Raw genomic sequence first — 14,816 nt, 5'->3', positions numbered from 1 at the left:
GGGAGCACAAATCATGGAAATGGTGAATGTATGTGCAGTGTGCCAAAAGTACAGTAAATCGCAATAAAAAGAAACACTTCAACCACACAGTGTTCCAGAGAGGCATTGGCAGAAAATTGCAGTGGACTTGTTCAGATTTGACAACAGTGAGTATCTACTAACAGTCGATTATTATTCAAAGCTTTTTTGAGTCTGTGCTGCTGAGAAATTATAGTAAGAGCATCACTGTAATAAATTATTTAAAATCAGTTTTTTCTCACTATGGCATACCTGAAGTGCTCATATCAGACAATGGTACACAATTCTCAGGCATTGAGTTTCGCAAGTTTGCACAGGATTGGAAGTTTTGCCACACTATGTCAAGTCCCAAAAATCCACAATCTGAAAGAATGGTGGAACTTGCTTTGCAAACCTTAAAACACCTGTCGAAGAAGGCAAAGGTGGACAGAAGAGACTCCTGCCTGGCTCTGCTGGATTTCAGGAATACTCTTTTAGAAGGTATTGAATCATCTCCTGCATAGCTCCTGATGGGGAGAAGACTAAGAGCTACCAATTGTGTCACAACTGTTATTTCCACAGCCAGTGGGCTACAGTCTGCAAGACCTGCTCAAACTGAGACAGCAGAAGCAGAAACAGTGCAGTAAAAAAGCATATCTTTTTATTTCTGTTGGACTTTGGATTAAAATTACAATGCAGTTTGAAAGACATGTCTACTGGAACAGTGTGAGGGATATATACAATTTTGCCATCCTGGAACAGAGTGTGCCATGAACTACAGGATGGTGCTAAGGAGGAGTCCGGTCTAACCGGGAACTGTCTGGCAACAACATTTTAATTGGCTCCGAACCAGATACCCAGAGTTTGTGTGAGAGCAGTGCAGCAGAAAAGCTCCTTGCCTGAACAGAGAAAAGACTTAAAACCTCTTTCTCCTGTGTGTTAAGATTCTAATAATTCTACAATAATAGCAGGCTGTTTTTTTTCCCTCATATCTCTATAACCTGCCCTGTCAAGAGAAAAAGGGGAAAATCACTATTAGATACATTGAAAAGCAAGTATTCAACCAGTGAACTAGGACCGAAAGTCCTGGGAAGACCACCTCATGTCATCAGCAAAGAACTGAAAGGAATTTGGAAGACATCAATCAAAATCAACCCATCGAGTCCTGAACTCTGGAATTGGTGCTATTGATCTGTTTTATCCCACCTTTAAAATCCATGTTTTTGTGTGCCTTATGTGTCTCGTGTGTGCATGTATAGAGATTTAAGAAGGTTATAAAGTTAGAAATTAGCAGTTCATATTTTTTTCATTTGTCACTGGTTAAAGGCAATTTGTTCAATAAACAGTTATTTACTTATTAAGTTTACAAACATGGTGCTCATATTCTGTTCACCTAAATTAAACAATTAGGTGGTTTGATCAAACTTTTCATATTTGTCGTAGCTCAGGAACAGTGAGGCTTGATATTGCAGTGTACTATTCCCAATGAGTTGCAACAGCACTTTGATCAAGGCACCCAACCTCTGCCTGACCTGAACATGGGAGAGGCAGTGAGGATTCAGCATGAAGGGATCTGGAATCTTGCTGTTGTCACAGGAATTACAGGAGAACCAAGGTCTTACATAGTGCAGACTCCAAAGGGACAACAATACAGGAGAAACCGGAAATTCTTATTTAAAACAAATGAAACACAACCCTGCTCTGAACCAGAAAGTGTCGCTGAAGATCAAAAACCAGAATGTACCAGTGAATCAACAGATAACCAGACAAAGCCTGAGAGTCCTGAAAACTATCCAAGGGTTGATAGTGGCACAGAGCTGGAGAAGGCCCCTTATCCTTCAAAATCACCTCTGTCACCATTCAGAACATCCAGTGGAAAAATTGTGAAAAAGTCACAGAGATGAGTAAAACAAAAAAACAGACTGATCAAAACAGAGTGAGAAAGAATAGATAAGGGACTTTGTGTACTTGAGTTGTATAAAAGTTTGTTTTTTTTTTAAAAAAGGGAAATGTCATGCTAATAGTTGATTGTGGTAGTGGACTCCGGTATTAGATACTATATGGGACTCTGTACTAGATATGGGGTCACCTGACCTGGGGGTTTGAAGGTCAGACAGCACATGTTGGAGCCTGTCTTGATAGAATTCAGTTATTGCAGATATGTGTTTATGTTAGGAAAATGTGTTGTCAGTAAAGTTAGCAACCTGTGTGCATCATTGAAACAAAAAACAAGACAACATCCTGCCAACCAGAAAAAGACTCATTTATGCCTATTCTCTGTTTCCTTTTAGCTAGCCAATCTTCTATCAATGCCAATATGTTATCCCCTACACCATGAGCTTTTACTTTCTACAATATCCTTTTATGTGGCACCTTATTTGCCAGCCAATTTGATTGGCCGGCAACTCCAGATGTCCTAGTGGTGCCAGAACTGAGTAATAGGCGCTGCTTGGGCTGAAAGCAGGCCGACAAAGGAGGCAGCCATGGCATCTGGACTCAGTTAAGTTGGGGGTCTTGGATGGGGAGGAAACAGACAGCTAAGGGAGGTATTGCAGGAGGTGGGAGGGCAAGTTGGCACGTTTTGGATGTCAGGTGAGGAGGAACAAAGTGGAGGTATTTCTTGTAGCTTATGTTCCTCTGTATTATTGGTGACAGCTCAGGGGCAGTCCTCGTATTTTACGTGACATCCCAACGAAAACATACGCGGCTGGGAGCTGTAAAATCAGTCCTAAAACTTGATTTCTGTCCACTGATGTTGCCAGATCCTGTTGAGTGTTTACAGTGTTGAAGCTCTCCTTGTGCCAGGGTCAACATTCCTCCATCACCAATTGCACCAGAAGCAAATTAGCTGATCATTTATCTTTTTTTTTGTTATCCTATGCTCTGAAAAGTAGTTGTAATGTTTTCCTAAATGGCAATGATCACTGCATTTCAAAGCTATCAATTGTATGTTAAGACCTTTGAAATTTTTATGACATTTATGGTAAAGTGGTATTCAAATGTATGTTTTCTTACTTTTGATTGATTATCATTTATCTGCACATCTTCTTAAAAATAAAATGACAATTTACTTGAAGGAATCAGTTAATCTACCGTAATGCATGAAACTCTGCACTGCAGATCCTATAGATTATCAATGAGCAACGTTAATTTGATTATGCATTTTTATCAATGTGGCTTCTTCCAAGACATGCATTAAAACAATTGGACTGATTTTTATGTGCCAGTAAGAAAGTGCTTGTTTATTTCAGGGAGCAAGAGTGCAGAACTCTGCTAAGAATCTTGGAGTGAGGGATCGAACACCACAGTCAGCCCCAAGGTAATAGCTCTGCATAATTGAAATAATGAAATGTTATATTAGTTAGTTTGTTATTACCCTATAATAACAGCAGCCACTGAACTAGAAAGATACTTTTACTGTCTGATTATGTACATGCAATTTATCATGCATTTATTTACACAAATGTGGATATCATGAACTAGTGATTATTATAGTGCAGAGTGATTATGGTACTGCACTCACAACCAAGGACTCATGACATCAAATACCATGGAAAGTTGTTTGATACTGACTTATTGACTGGCACCAGGAGAAAAAACCCTGAAAGCTTCTGAACTATCTCTAAAAACTCAGCTTTTTCACCAATGTCCTTCATAGAAGGAAATTAAACATTTCTTTGTAGTCAGGCCAATACATGACTTCTGTGCAATACCACATGATTGACTGAATCCCCTGAGGTGGCATAACAAGACATTTAGTAGTAAAATAATTACTATCAGGCAAGGAGTAGGAACACCAGCACTTTTACAGGGCACAAAGAGTGAGCAATAAATATGAACTTGTCAGCACCCCAAATCCCGAAAACGAAAACAAATGTCTTTTGATAAACTATCGTCCAAATTGATCTTCTGCTTTCAGGTGTTTGATATGCAAAGAGACCCACTACTATGTTTAAAATCTCCAAAACAAGGTTAAGTTTCTGTGTATTCGATATGAAGTGTACGGGTTTGAAATCATATAATGGTACTGTGCAGAAGAAAACCATTCAGCCCATTGTGCATGTGCTGGCTTTTTGATAGTGCTATCTAACTAGTCTCACTGATCCTGTCCTTTCCCTATACGCAGCAATTTTGTTTTTCTTCAAGTATTTATTCAATTCTCTTTTGAAAATTTCTATTGCTTCTGCTTCCACCATCTTTCCAGACAGGGAATTCCTGAACACAGCAACTCAGTGTTAAAAAAAAGTTTACTCATGTCACTTCTGGTTCTTTTGTCACCTTCACACTGTGACCTCTGATTATTGACCTTTCTACCACTCAGAAGAGCTCCTCCTTATTTACTATATCAAAACCATTCATGATCTTGAACACCTCTATCACATCCCCTCTTAACCTTCTCTGCTCTAAAGGTAACAACCCCAGCTTCTCTAGTCTCTCCACATAATTGAAGTCCCTAATGATCGTGAAAGGTAATGGACAATTAAACAACTAACTAGAGGTGATAGCACAAACATTCCCATTCTCAATGATGGGGGAACCCAGCACATCAGTGCAAAAGACAAGGCTGAAGCATTTTACAACTATCTTCAGCCAGAAGTGCAGAGTGAATCATCCAACTCAGCCTCCTCTTGAGATCTCCAGCATCACAGATGCCAGTCTTCAACCAATTCGATTCATTCCACGTGACGCCAAGAAGCATCTGAATGCATTGGATACAGCATATCTGTGGATCCTGACAACATCCTGACTGTAGTACAGAAGACATGTACTCCAGAACTAGCTGCACCTTTAGCCAAAGTGTTCCAGTACTACTATGGGCATCTGCCTAACAAGGTGAAAAATTGCCCAGGTATGACCTGCCCACAGAAAGCAGGACAATCCAATGCAACCAACTACTGCTTCGTCAGTCTACTCTCGAGTATCAGCAAAGTGATGGACAGTACTACCAAGCGACACTACCCAGCAATAACCTGCTCACTGATGCTCAGTTTGGGTTCTTTCAGACCCACTTGGTACCAGAGCTCAGTAGGTTCTTGGTCCAAAGATAGACAAAAGAGCTGAATTCCAGAGGAGAGATGAGTGTGGCATCAAGGAGCCTAAGAAAATTGAAGTCAATGGAAACCAAGAGGAAAACTCTCCACTGGCTGGAGTCATAACAAGTAAAAAGGAAGATTGTTGTGATCGTTGGAGCCCAAGGACATTGCTGTAAGTGTGCCTCAGGGTAGGACCTTAGGTCCAGCCACCTTCAGCTGCTTCATTAATAACCTTCTCTCCATCTTAAGGTCAGAGGTGGGGATATTCTTAAAGTGTTCATTATTCTTCGCAACTCTCCAGATACTGAAGCAGCCACCGAAGCTGTAAGCAGCAAGACCCAGACAACACTCAAGCTTGGACTGAAAGGTGATGAGCAACAATCACGCCACATAAGTGTCAGGAAATGACCATCTCTAACAAAAGACAATCTAATCACCCTTCCTTCAGGTTCAATGGAATTACTGAATCCCCTATTATCAACATCCTGGGGTTTACAATTGACCAGAAGCTGAACTGGAACAGCCATATAAATACTGTGGCTATAAGAGCAGGGAATTCTTCAGCGAGTTACCCACCTCCTGACTCCTCAAAACCTGTCCACCATCAGGAGTGTATGGAATACACCCATTTCTCTGGTGGACTGCCGCTTCAGCAGCACTCAAGCAGCTTATGCCATACAGGACAAAACAGCCCACCCGATTTGCACCCCATTCACCACCTTAAACATATACACACTACACATTAGTGAAAAATGTCAGCGTTGTGCTGCAGTACTTTGCCAAGGCTCCTTTGACAGCACCTTTGAAACCTGGCATCTCTACCAGTTAGAAGAACAAAGGCCACAGACACTTTGGGAACATCACCACCTGCAAGTTCCCCTCCAAGACACACACCACCCTGATTTGGAATTTTTATTCCTTCACTGGCACTGGGTTAAAAACCCTGGAACATTCTCCCTGACACCACTGTGGGTGTACCTAAATCACATGGACTGCCACGGCTCACCACCACCTTCTCATAGGCAATTATGGATCAGCAATAAATGCTGGCCTTACCAGTAATGCTCACGATCCATGAACAAATAAATAAAATGTCCCTATTCATTGGTACCATTCTAGTAAATCTCTTCTACGTCCTCTATAAGACCAGAGTGAGGAAGCACAGAATAATCCAAGTAAAGAATGCTTGATGAATCAAGTGCTAAGTCAGGAATTTTGTGCAAGTGTGAATTTGACGCAGAGGGGGAAGGTGGTGCTGCCTTTTATACCTTTCTTCAGTCTCCAATAGCTGGTAAGTGTTCTTTTGTCTGCAAGCTCGGAGACTATAATTTACTATTATTTTAGGTAACTAACTTAACAACTAATTAAATAAATAAGGTCAGGCAGACATGGCAGGTATGGTGCTGTGCCATGACTGCAACCTGGGGGAATCTGCAGAATGCACTGCAATCCCAGACAACCATATCTATTCTAAGTATCTATAGCTTGAGCAACTTCAGCTAGGAGTTGTTGAGCTGGAATCTCGGTTGCATACATTGGAGGGCATCAGGGAGGGCTATCTGGATACTTTGTTCCAGGAGGCAGTCATGCCCCTTGGGTTAAGTTAGGTTTAGAGTTGATTAATGGTCAGGGACAGGCAGGTATGGGGATCCAGCATGTAGTGATGGGGGAGCCTCAGCCCTTGACTTTGACTAACAGTGGCCATACATATTCCTGGAGGGAAAGTCCAATGGACAGGGAAGCAAAGGGTGGGGGCATTAATGCTGGAGGAGGTTGGTGGTGGTTGGGGGGTGGTGGGGGAGGCTCCATTTATTTTTATGTCTATTAAGTTGGAATTGTGTAATTGGAGAATTATTCAGGTGTTCCAGCTGCATTATGGAATGAGTACCTCAAGTAAATCAAACTTGTATCCAATGAATCCAGCATACAACATGTGAGATGCATGGAGCACCTTGGGTGTATGATGAGCTTCGGGGCTCTTTGTCTGATTTTTTCAGAAATGGATGCCTGATCCACTTTAATGTACTAAGTGTCAACAATCTTATTATTGAAACACTGATCCTTGTTCAATATATATCTTTAGTGTTAGCTTTGCAGAATTACACATGAAGTGTCCCCGTGATATCTCTTCAACTATTTTTATGGTGGAAAAACAGTGCGGACGATGTTTGAATTTCCAATAGATGATCACAGTGGGAAAAGTTCTTGATCAGGATCTACATTTTATAAAATTAACAGAGTATTGATAATTCTCCCAGTATTATTGAAAACAGAGTCTGTTTCTCTGTTTTTAAAATTAAACAGAAGATTTGTGTGTTTTAAAAAATGCAGGTTGTAATTTATTTTTGACAGAAACCTGTCTTGCATAAATAATCAACAAACTCATAAAACATTTTCTTTGCTTTTAAAGTAATAGAAAGAGAGATTTTCTTCTCTGACAAAGAGGGCATCCTAATGGAGTTGTTGCAATATTAATAAAATCCAGCATCATGACCATTCTTTGGTAAGGACTGGAATTCCAAGCTGCAAATTAGTATTAAAATCTGCCACTCAGCCTTTTTCCCTCATTAATACTCAAGTAACAGATTGAACAATAGTCACTTTCTGCTATCTCAATTTCTGGACAGGAATATTTTATCCCAGCAGAGACCTTCAAAGATTCAGTCAGGAGCCATGTCCACCTATACTGTTCATGACCTAATTTCCTCGAACTTCAACCATGCATATCTGATAACATGATTATTTTGACTCACATACTTATAAAATTTTGAATACTGCCTGTCTGACATGAAGCCAAGGATGAGCAAAAATTTACTCTATTGGGGAGACGGATGCCTTCATCATAAAATGCACTCCAATCACACAGGCTTCATTTCCCTTTCATAACTGCTAATCAGATTGAATCAGATGGCTCAGTGTCCTTTTTGACCTAGAACTGAACTTTGAACACCAAGACTTAGTACAACAAGACATGGTGAACTTTAAAGAGTCTCTAAAACGTCAATATGGACAAATTGGTAGATTGGAAAGATAGATGTCAGATGAAATTTAAGGCACAAAAATATGAGGTGATAAATTTTAGGAAGAAGAATGACAGCAGAACATTTACACCGATAGGTAACATTTTAAAAAGAATAGCAAAACATTGAAACTTAGGTTTTTTGATATGCTTTTCTTAAATTTGAGGAGGAAAAGTTGAACAAGTTATAAGAAAAAAAAACAGGATTCTGGGTTTTATATAAAGAGTTACAGGGTACAAAATAAAAGAGGGAATGCTAAGCTTGCTGAAATCATCAATTAGGCTTCTAGAATATTGGGGTGATTTTTCTGGGTAGTGTCCAAATAGTAACTGCAAAGTGGGCACTACATACTAATCCTTTTGCCCATTCTGTGCTCGAGTATCACCATAATAGAATTTCCTTCATGTTTTTTCAGGACGTTGAAGCTGATTGCACCTGAAGAGGCAACAGCAGTGTATACTGCAAATGAATGCCAGGCTCTTGTATGATCAAATCTTCTCTATTTCTGGCTCTAGTTAAAGGGAAAACTACTCCCAGAGAAGCCTGGGCTACAGCTTCCAGAGCTGCTGTTTCAGTGCTATTTGTCTTTAAAAATTTTAGTGATGGCAAAGAAGTGTCATTTTGAATATAAAATAGTTTTACTACTATTGTATCTTTTTACGAATGCCGCAATCCTTTTCAAATTTAGTTAGTGGTTAGTACTATGCCATTCCCATTTGCAATATGGCTTATTTGGAGGCAGAAAGGTGAAACAACTACAACTGGATTAACAGCAGCTGAAATAATTCACCAAGTCTTTCCTGAGCCACGGACAACCAGATTTGAAGATCCTCGCTTCACAACTGCTCTATGCCATGTATAATAAAACAAAAAACCACACAATCAAACCAACACCTTCCTCCTAGTCCCACACAGTAATTCCTCATACCCACACTTGTTTACAACCTCTATCTACAACCTAGCTCCTGTAAAGCAGATGGCAGGGATACCAGCTTGACTTCTCGACATACTGCTACTATTTCAGCCATGGAACATCAGTACGCACTTGACATTTTACCTGCCAGCCTCAATGGCTGCTTCTACGCCTTATCGCCCAAACCCGCCGCATTAATCATCCATTCCCGGGAAACACACAATTTTGATGACAGGCGAGCTTTCATTCACCATGCCATCACCTCGCTGCTTCATCACGCCGGATGCCATATCTAAAGTGCAGCCATGCGTTTGCCTCTCAGTGCTTCCAGCCCACGACTGCTGCAAGAAGGCAGGATGGCCCCGAAAGGCATAAAGACTGCAGCACCCACATCAGTGACATATCTCTGGAGCGCCCTTTGAACACTGGAGGGCCGCCATTATGTCCTCTACCCCCGCTCTGGCTGCAGAATGGGAGCTGCACCACCAATCCAGCATGGGAGGCCGTGGCAGGGGTGGTCAGCGCCAATGCCCTGCAAAACAGGACAGCCTCCCAGTGCCGCAATAGGATGAATGTTCTCATCCGCCAGGGTAATTTACCCTTCTCATCACTCTCAACTCACATTCACAAACCCATCACAACTCACATCAGGTGGGAGAGGTCCCAGTGGTGGAGTGGACCACATTTAGGCCCCTCACTCACTTTGATGAGTTTGCCATTGCACCAACTGATGAGGACACGGACCGTGTTTACAGTGATGGTTAGGTTGGTTGCGAACACCCTCGTGAGGATCCTGCACCACATCATCCCCCTCTCAACGCAAATGTGAATGCTCTCTCTCCTGCTTTTGACTCTGCTGCCATTATTCCTACTTTGGTTCACAGGGAGCTCTGCCAAGTGACCAACACCCTCAGCCAGCCAGTCCCTCAGCTCCATCCAGGTCTTCACCTCCAGCCAAGAGGACTCCTCCTCCATTGAAGGGCTGGAAATAAACAACCTGGAAGACCCATCACAGCGCTTACTCACACCCTCCACCAGCACAAGAGACACACACCTCGCTGGGACCTAGATCTAGAGCAGGCTCAGGTTCACAACCTGGTGTTCACCAAACAGACACATGTCTGCAGTAGGAGGAGGCAGGTTCGGTTGAGCTCCCCGGCACTTGGAGGACTGTTGGGGAAGAGGCATCTGTAAGGTCTGAACTCGATGACAAGATTCTGGATTTGGCCTTCCAACTCATCCTGAAGAGTCAGCAAAAGGCGGGAGAACATGATGCAGAGCTTTTGGAAGCCCTCAACAGAATGGCAAGTGAGTCAGAGGAGTGTGTTTGCCTGTTCTCTGATGAAATGGTGTCCACATGTGCCCGTATGGAGGTTTCTATGGGGAGGATGGCAGACGCCATAGAGATCCTCGTCCAGCATAACACAGAGGTGCGTGAAGACCTGCATTCCATCACTGGAGCCATGGGTGAGTTCCTGCAGTGGCAATGCGAGAGGGAAACGGGGCACCTCAATATCCCTCCAGGTGCTTCTTCCCCTCAAAGAGTCAGGATGGGGCTCCCGGACACCCGAAGGGAGGAGGAGTGGCAGCTGGATACCCCTGGATCATCCACAGAGGTATCTCAGTGGCTGTCCTCTCCCTCTGAGTCCCTTTTGCCCTTGAACTCCTCAACCTCGTCCTCTATCACCACAGAGGGAGCAACTAGCCAAAGAGTGATTCTGGAGGCAGAAGTGCGTGTGTGTGGGGCAGTCCCTTTCGGAGCAAGCACTCTCCCACACATGCAGATCCTTCCTGTATCACACTAACCTCACTGTCCTGCTGGGGTTTGCTTTCAGTTGTGCATCTGAGCTAACCTTCATCTCCACCGACCCAATAATCATACTCTCATGCAGCACCTGATCTCGCCCACAACAACTCTCATTTCACTTTCAATTTAGACAGTACGGTCTTGATTCGGTTTTTCACGCGCTCCTCAGTCTTTCCCCTCCCCAGTCACCCATTTCCTTTTCCCCATCACTGTTGACCCCCTGGCATCACCTTCCACCTCCCCTCTGTGACTTACCAGCCACAAACCTTTTCCTTCAGGGATGTCCAGGTGAACGTGCACATTCCCTTCCTTTCTGGAAATCCTACCCCCATCCCCACATTCACTTGCCTGATCTCCTCCTCCTCCCCACACCCAGGGCCTATGTCTGCCTCTGAGTCCGCACTAACCACTCTCTACCACTACCATTGAACCCTCACCCTCCCACCCTACAGCCTCACTCTGCCCATGGTCCTTCTCACCATTCCGTTGTTCCACACCCACTCTCAGTTTGCTCCTCAGGAGGCAGTCATGGACTCATCAAGGCCCTTCCTTACACGTTCACCTCGACATCCCATCCTCCGGACCCCTTTCCCCCTTGGAACTCCTTGTCGTCCCCCGGACAACCCCACCTTGGTCCTACCCCCGGACTCCACCCCTGCTTAGTCCTAATCTTTCCTGACTCCTTCAGACACCCTTACTTCTTCCACCACCCTTAGTCCTTCCCCACTCCTGGCTGTTTCCTCCAGCCTTACTTCTTTCTCCACCCTTAGTCATTCCCCCTTCCCGACTCCTTCCTCCACCCTTATTTCCCCCTTCAGCCTTACCCCCCACTTCTCTCCATAATCCTCCTTCCCCCTGGACTTCCTCCCTTCTCTGCACACCTTCCTCCCCTCCCCCCACGCCTCTCTGCACTCCTTCCTCCCCCCTGACTCCCACCCCTCTCTGCACTCCTTCCCCCCTCCAAACCCCTATGCTTACACCTTCAACCCCCGCTTACACCATCTCCTCAGTTGCTGCATTCTCCCCGTTACCCTCTCCTCCCCCTGTACTCCATCCCCCGCTCCCAACCTCTCCAATGACACCTTAATTCCCCCACACAATCCTACCCCATCCTGATGTCTTCATTTTCATTCTCCCCCTTCCAACCACACCCAATCCTGACACCTCTTCTCCCAATTGATCCTAGGCCTTCCTCTCCCACCACCACCCCCCAGTACATCTTCAACTGCCAAACACAGCTGGACCTTCCTCTCCACCCCCTTGACCTTCATCTGTTGTGAGTAAATCCTCAACCGTGACTTTCCACCTTCCATGAGCTGCTTTGCGGTGGAGCCATGTCCATGAGAATCCACCCAGCATGCCATGGACATTCCTACAGGGTCCCATTGCTGTGGGGCTTCAGCATCCTTGGATGTCCGTGATGTAAGCAAGGCCCTGGCGCTAAGTCCCAACTTCTGCACGTCACATATGTCAAGACGTGTTCTGCACCGATGTGCAATCACAATGACACTGGCAGATGATCCAGCGGGGGAGCAGGGTGCAGGGCGGGGTGGGGGAGTGTGGGTTGGTGGTTGGGGATGATTCAGGCTGGCCTTATAATGATACGCAGAAGTCTTACAATGAGAGTCCCGATGTCCGATGACAGGAAACGCAGCCCACCATCGACGGGCTGAGCGGACAATCACAAACTGCTTTCACGACGTCATGAAACTGATTTCTGGCCTTCTCGCCCTATTATCTGTTCACGCCACCGAGCACACCGATGTCACCAACACAGAAAATTTCACCCATAGTCTAAAATCTTATCACAAGACATCAGAGCTGACACTCTGATGATAGTTTATTGACGTGAAACATTGGGTTGGACTTTTGCTACTGAGGCAGGTAGCTTGAGTCGGGAAATTTCCTGACTCAGCAGACCCACCTCAGTATAAAGCTCCCCTTTATACACTATTTTCACTCTGGGGTTGCCGGAGCGAGATAGAGTCAGGCTTCTGCCACCGGAAGCAGATTGGACGCAGCCGAGTGCCAAGCTGGGCTGCAAGGCCCACCTCAGTTCTATGGGACTGGTTACATTTTAGGCCATCTAGCCCTCACCCCTCACACCCCATCACTCCCACCCACTCCCCATGTCTCATCCATACCCCTATGCCAAATTATGCCACCACCCACTTTCATGGCCTCTTATAACTCCCATGCCAATTCAATGCCAGCTCATGGCTCACCCACCCCCAATGGTCTCTCATACCATCCGTGCCAACTCATGGCCCTCCCATGCCTATTCACCCAGTATACACTCTGTACAGAACCAATGAACCGGTAGTACCAATGACCTGTGTGAAATGGCTTAGAAATAAACATCTATACATAATTTTTTTAAAAAGAATTGTGGGCAGGATTTTTCACTTGGCGTGCGGGCATGAGACAATTAAGAGGCCTAGTAAGGCCATTAATGTATTCATTAAGCTGAAGCTTTTACTGCCCATCCAATGTTACCGTTGGTGGGCAGGTGAATTGGCCAGGCTGCTTTTGGATTTTTGAGGAAACCTCATCCAAGGACGGAATGAGGTTTCTGACATTAATTTAAAAAAATGTTTGGGCAGAATTTTTATAATCTATATGTTTAGGTGAGTGATTCTGATGTGTGGACATCTTTTTCTGCATTTTAAAATCTTTATTTGATGGTTTTAAATTCTTCAGCTTCCTGAGGCAGCTCTCTGCCTTCAGGAAGCTTTTATTGCTTGCTGCCTCGCGCCCATGCTGAGTTCAGCACTCGTTCTCCTTCCACTCTCACCCCAGCAGCGCTGAGCCTTTCAGCGCATGTTTCACACTGGCAGCCCGTTTTCCAATCACTCCTAGACTGCCCACTGCACCCGCCTGATGACTTCAACATTCTGCCTGTATTCCTACAACCATTTAAAAGCTTCAGTCAAACAGATCATTAAAGTATCAATAACAGAAGCATTAAGCACTTAAATTTGTACAACTAAACATTGAAACATTGACAGAAGATATCATGGAAAAAAATAGCTCATTAAAACCTCATAGAGATCTCAGTCAAACTCTCAGTCAAACTTGTCTGCACCTTATATAAACAAACTCACTCACATAATCCTTTTATATGAGTCTGGGCTCTCAGCCACATGCTTTGCTGAGAAAGTCTGAGAATCAACCATTCACCAATATCTCCTTCCTGTCACTGCCACATTTTTACGTTTAAAAACATTTTCTGGAGATGATTTTCAACTGGAGACTGACTGCTTTTCGTCTTAAAAAATGGACAGCAAGTAATTAAAATATGATTTTAGGTGGGTAAAAATCACTTTGGAAGCCCAGGGCCTGTATGATGCAATTTCCTTGGGTGGGGGAGGGGTGCTTGTAAATGGGCAAGCAACCTGCCTGATCAAAACAGGAATAAGATTGATTAAATATGCAAATCAAGTTCTAGAACCTCCCATGCAATATTCAGGTACAAAAACCCCACTTCACTGCTGACCTGTTTGAGGCCCCTCCTCCTCCCCTTGATTGATCAATTTCCTCTCCAGACCTGACCTGCCAGCTGATTTTTCTATCCGCAACCCCAGAACTGGTCAACTGAGATAGGACCTCCACTTGCTGACCATGGGCAGCGTTTAAATTAGATTTGGGCATTAAAATAGCTCGAGCCGCATGTTGGCATTTATATAAGATTAGTAGAGAAACTGTTCAACTGCTTTTGGCATGAGATGAAAATCACCCTCTCCCTGTCTCTTATGGAGCTTTTACTTTTTACTTGTTCCTTCCTCTTTCATGATGCTGCCACCTTTTAAAGTCTGAATTACTCCCAATTTTCCTGTTGTCACTTGCCATGCTCTTTAGTGACTGCTTCATGCATCACCTGGACTCTATCCTCTTCTTTATGATGAAGACCAGCAGGAAATCCTTGCATTCTATTACTACTTAGGCAGAGTGAATCTTCAGCACCTTCCCAGGAAAATCAGTTGTTGGTTTTGGGTGCCCTACTTTAGAAAGGATGTGAAGACCATGGTGAGAGCGCAAAAAATATT

At 44.0% G+C, this 14,816-nt stretch overlaps 1 protein-coding gene across 2 annotated transcripts in view; it reads left to right on the top strand.

Moving 5' to 3' along the window:
• Positions 1–14,816, top strand: part of prex2 (phosphatidylinositol-3,4,5-trisphosphate-dependent Rac exchange factor 2) — a 775,268-nt gene that overhangs the window by 748,839 nt on the left and 11,613 nt on the right. For both annotated transcript variants that reach the window (XM_041190559.1, XM_041190558.1), the window contains exon 39: positions 3,249–3,316. In XM_041190559.1, the coding sequence (XP_041046493.1) occupies positions 3,249–3,316 (68 nt within the window). The remainder of the gene's footprint in view (positions 1–3,248; positions 3,317–14,816) is intronic.

Source organism: Carcharodon carcharias, chromosome 6 (assembly GCF_017639515.1).
Source record: "Carcharodon carcharias isolate sCarCar2 chromosome 6, sCarCar2.pri, whole genome shotgun sequence".
Lineage (NCBI taxonomy): Eukaryota > Metazoa > Chordata > Chondrichthyes > Lamniformes > Lamnidae > Carcharodon > Carcharodon carcharias.
Note: the sequence above shows the minus strand (reverse complement) of the source record. Positions and strands in the feature narration are given on the sequence as shown.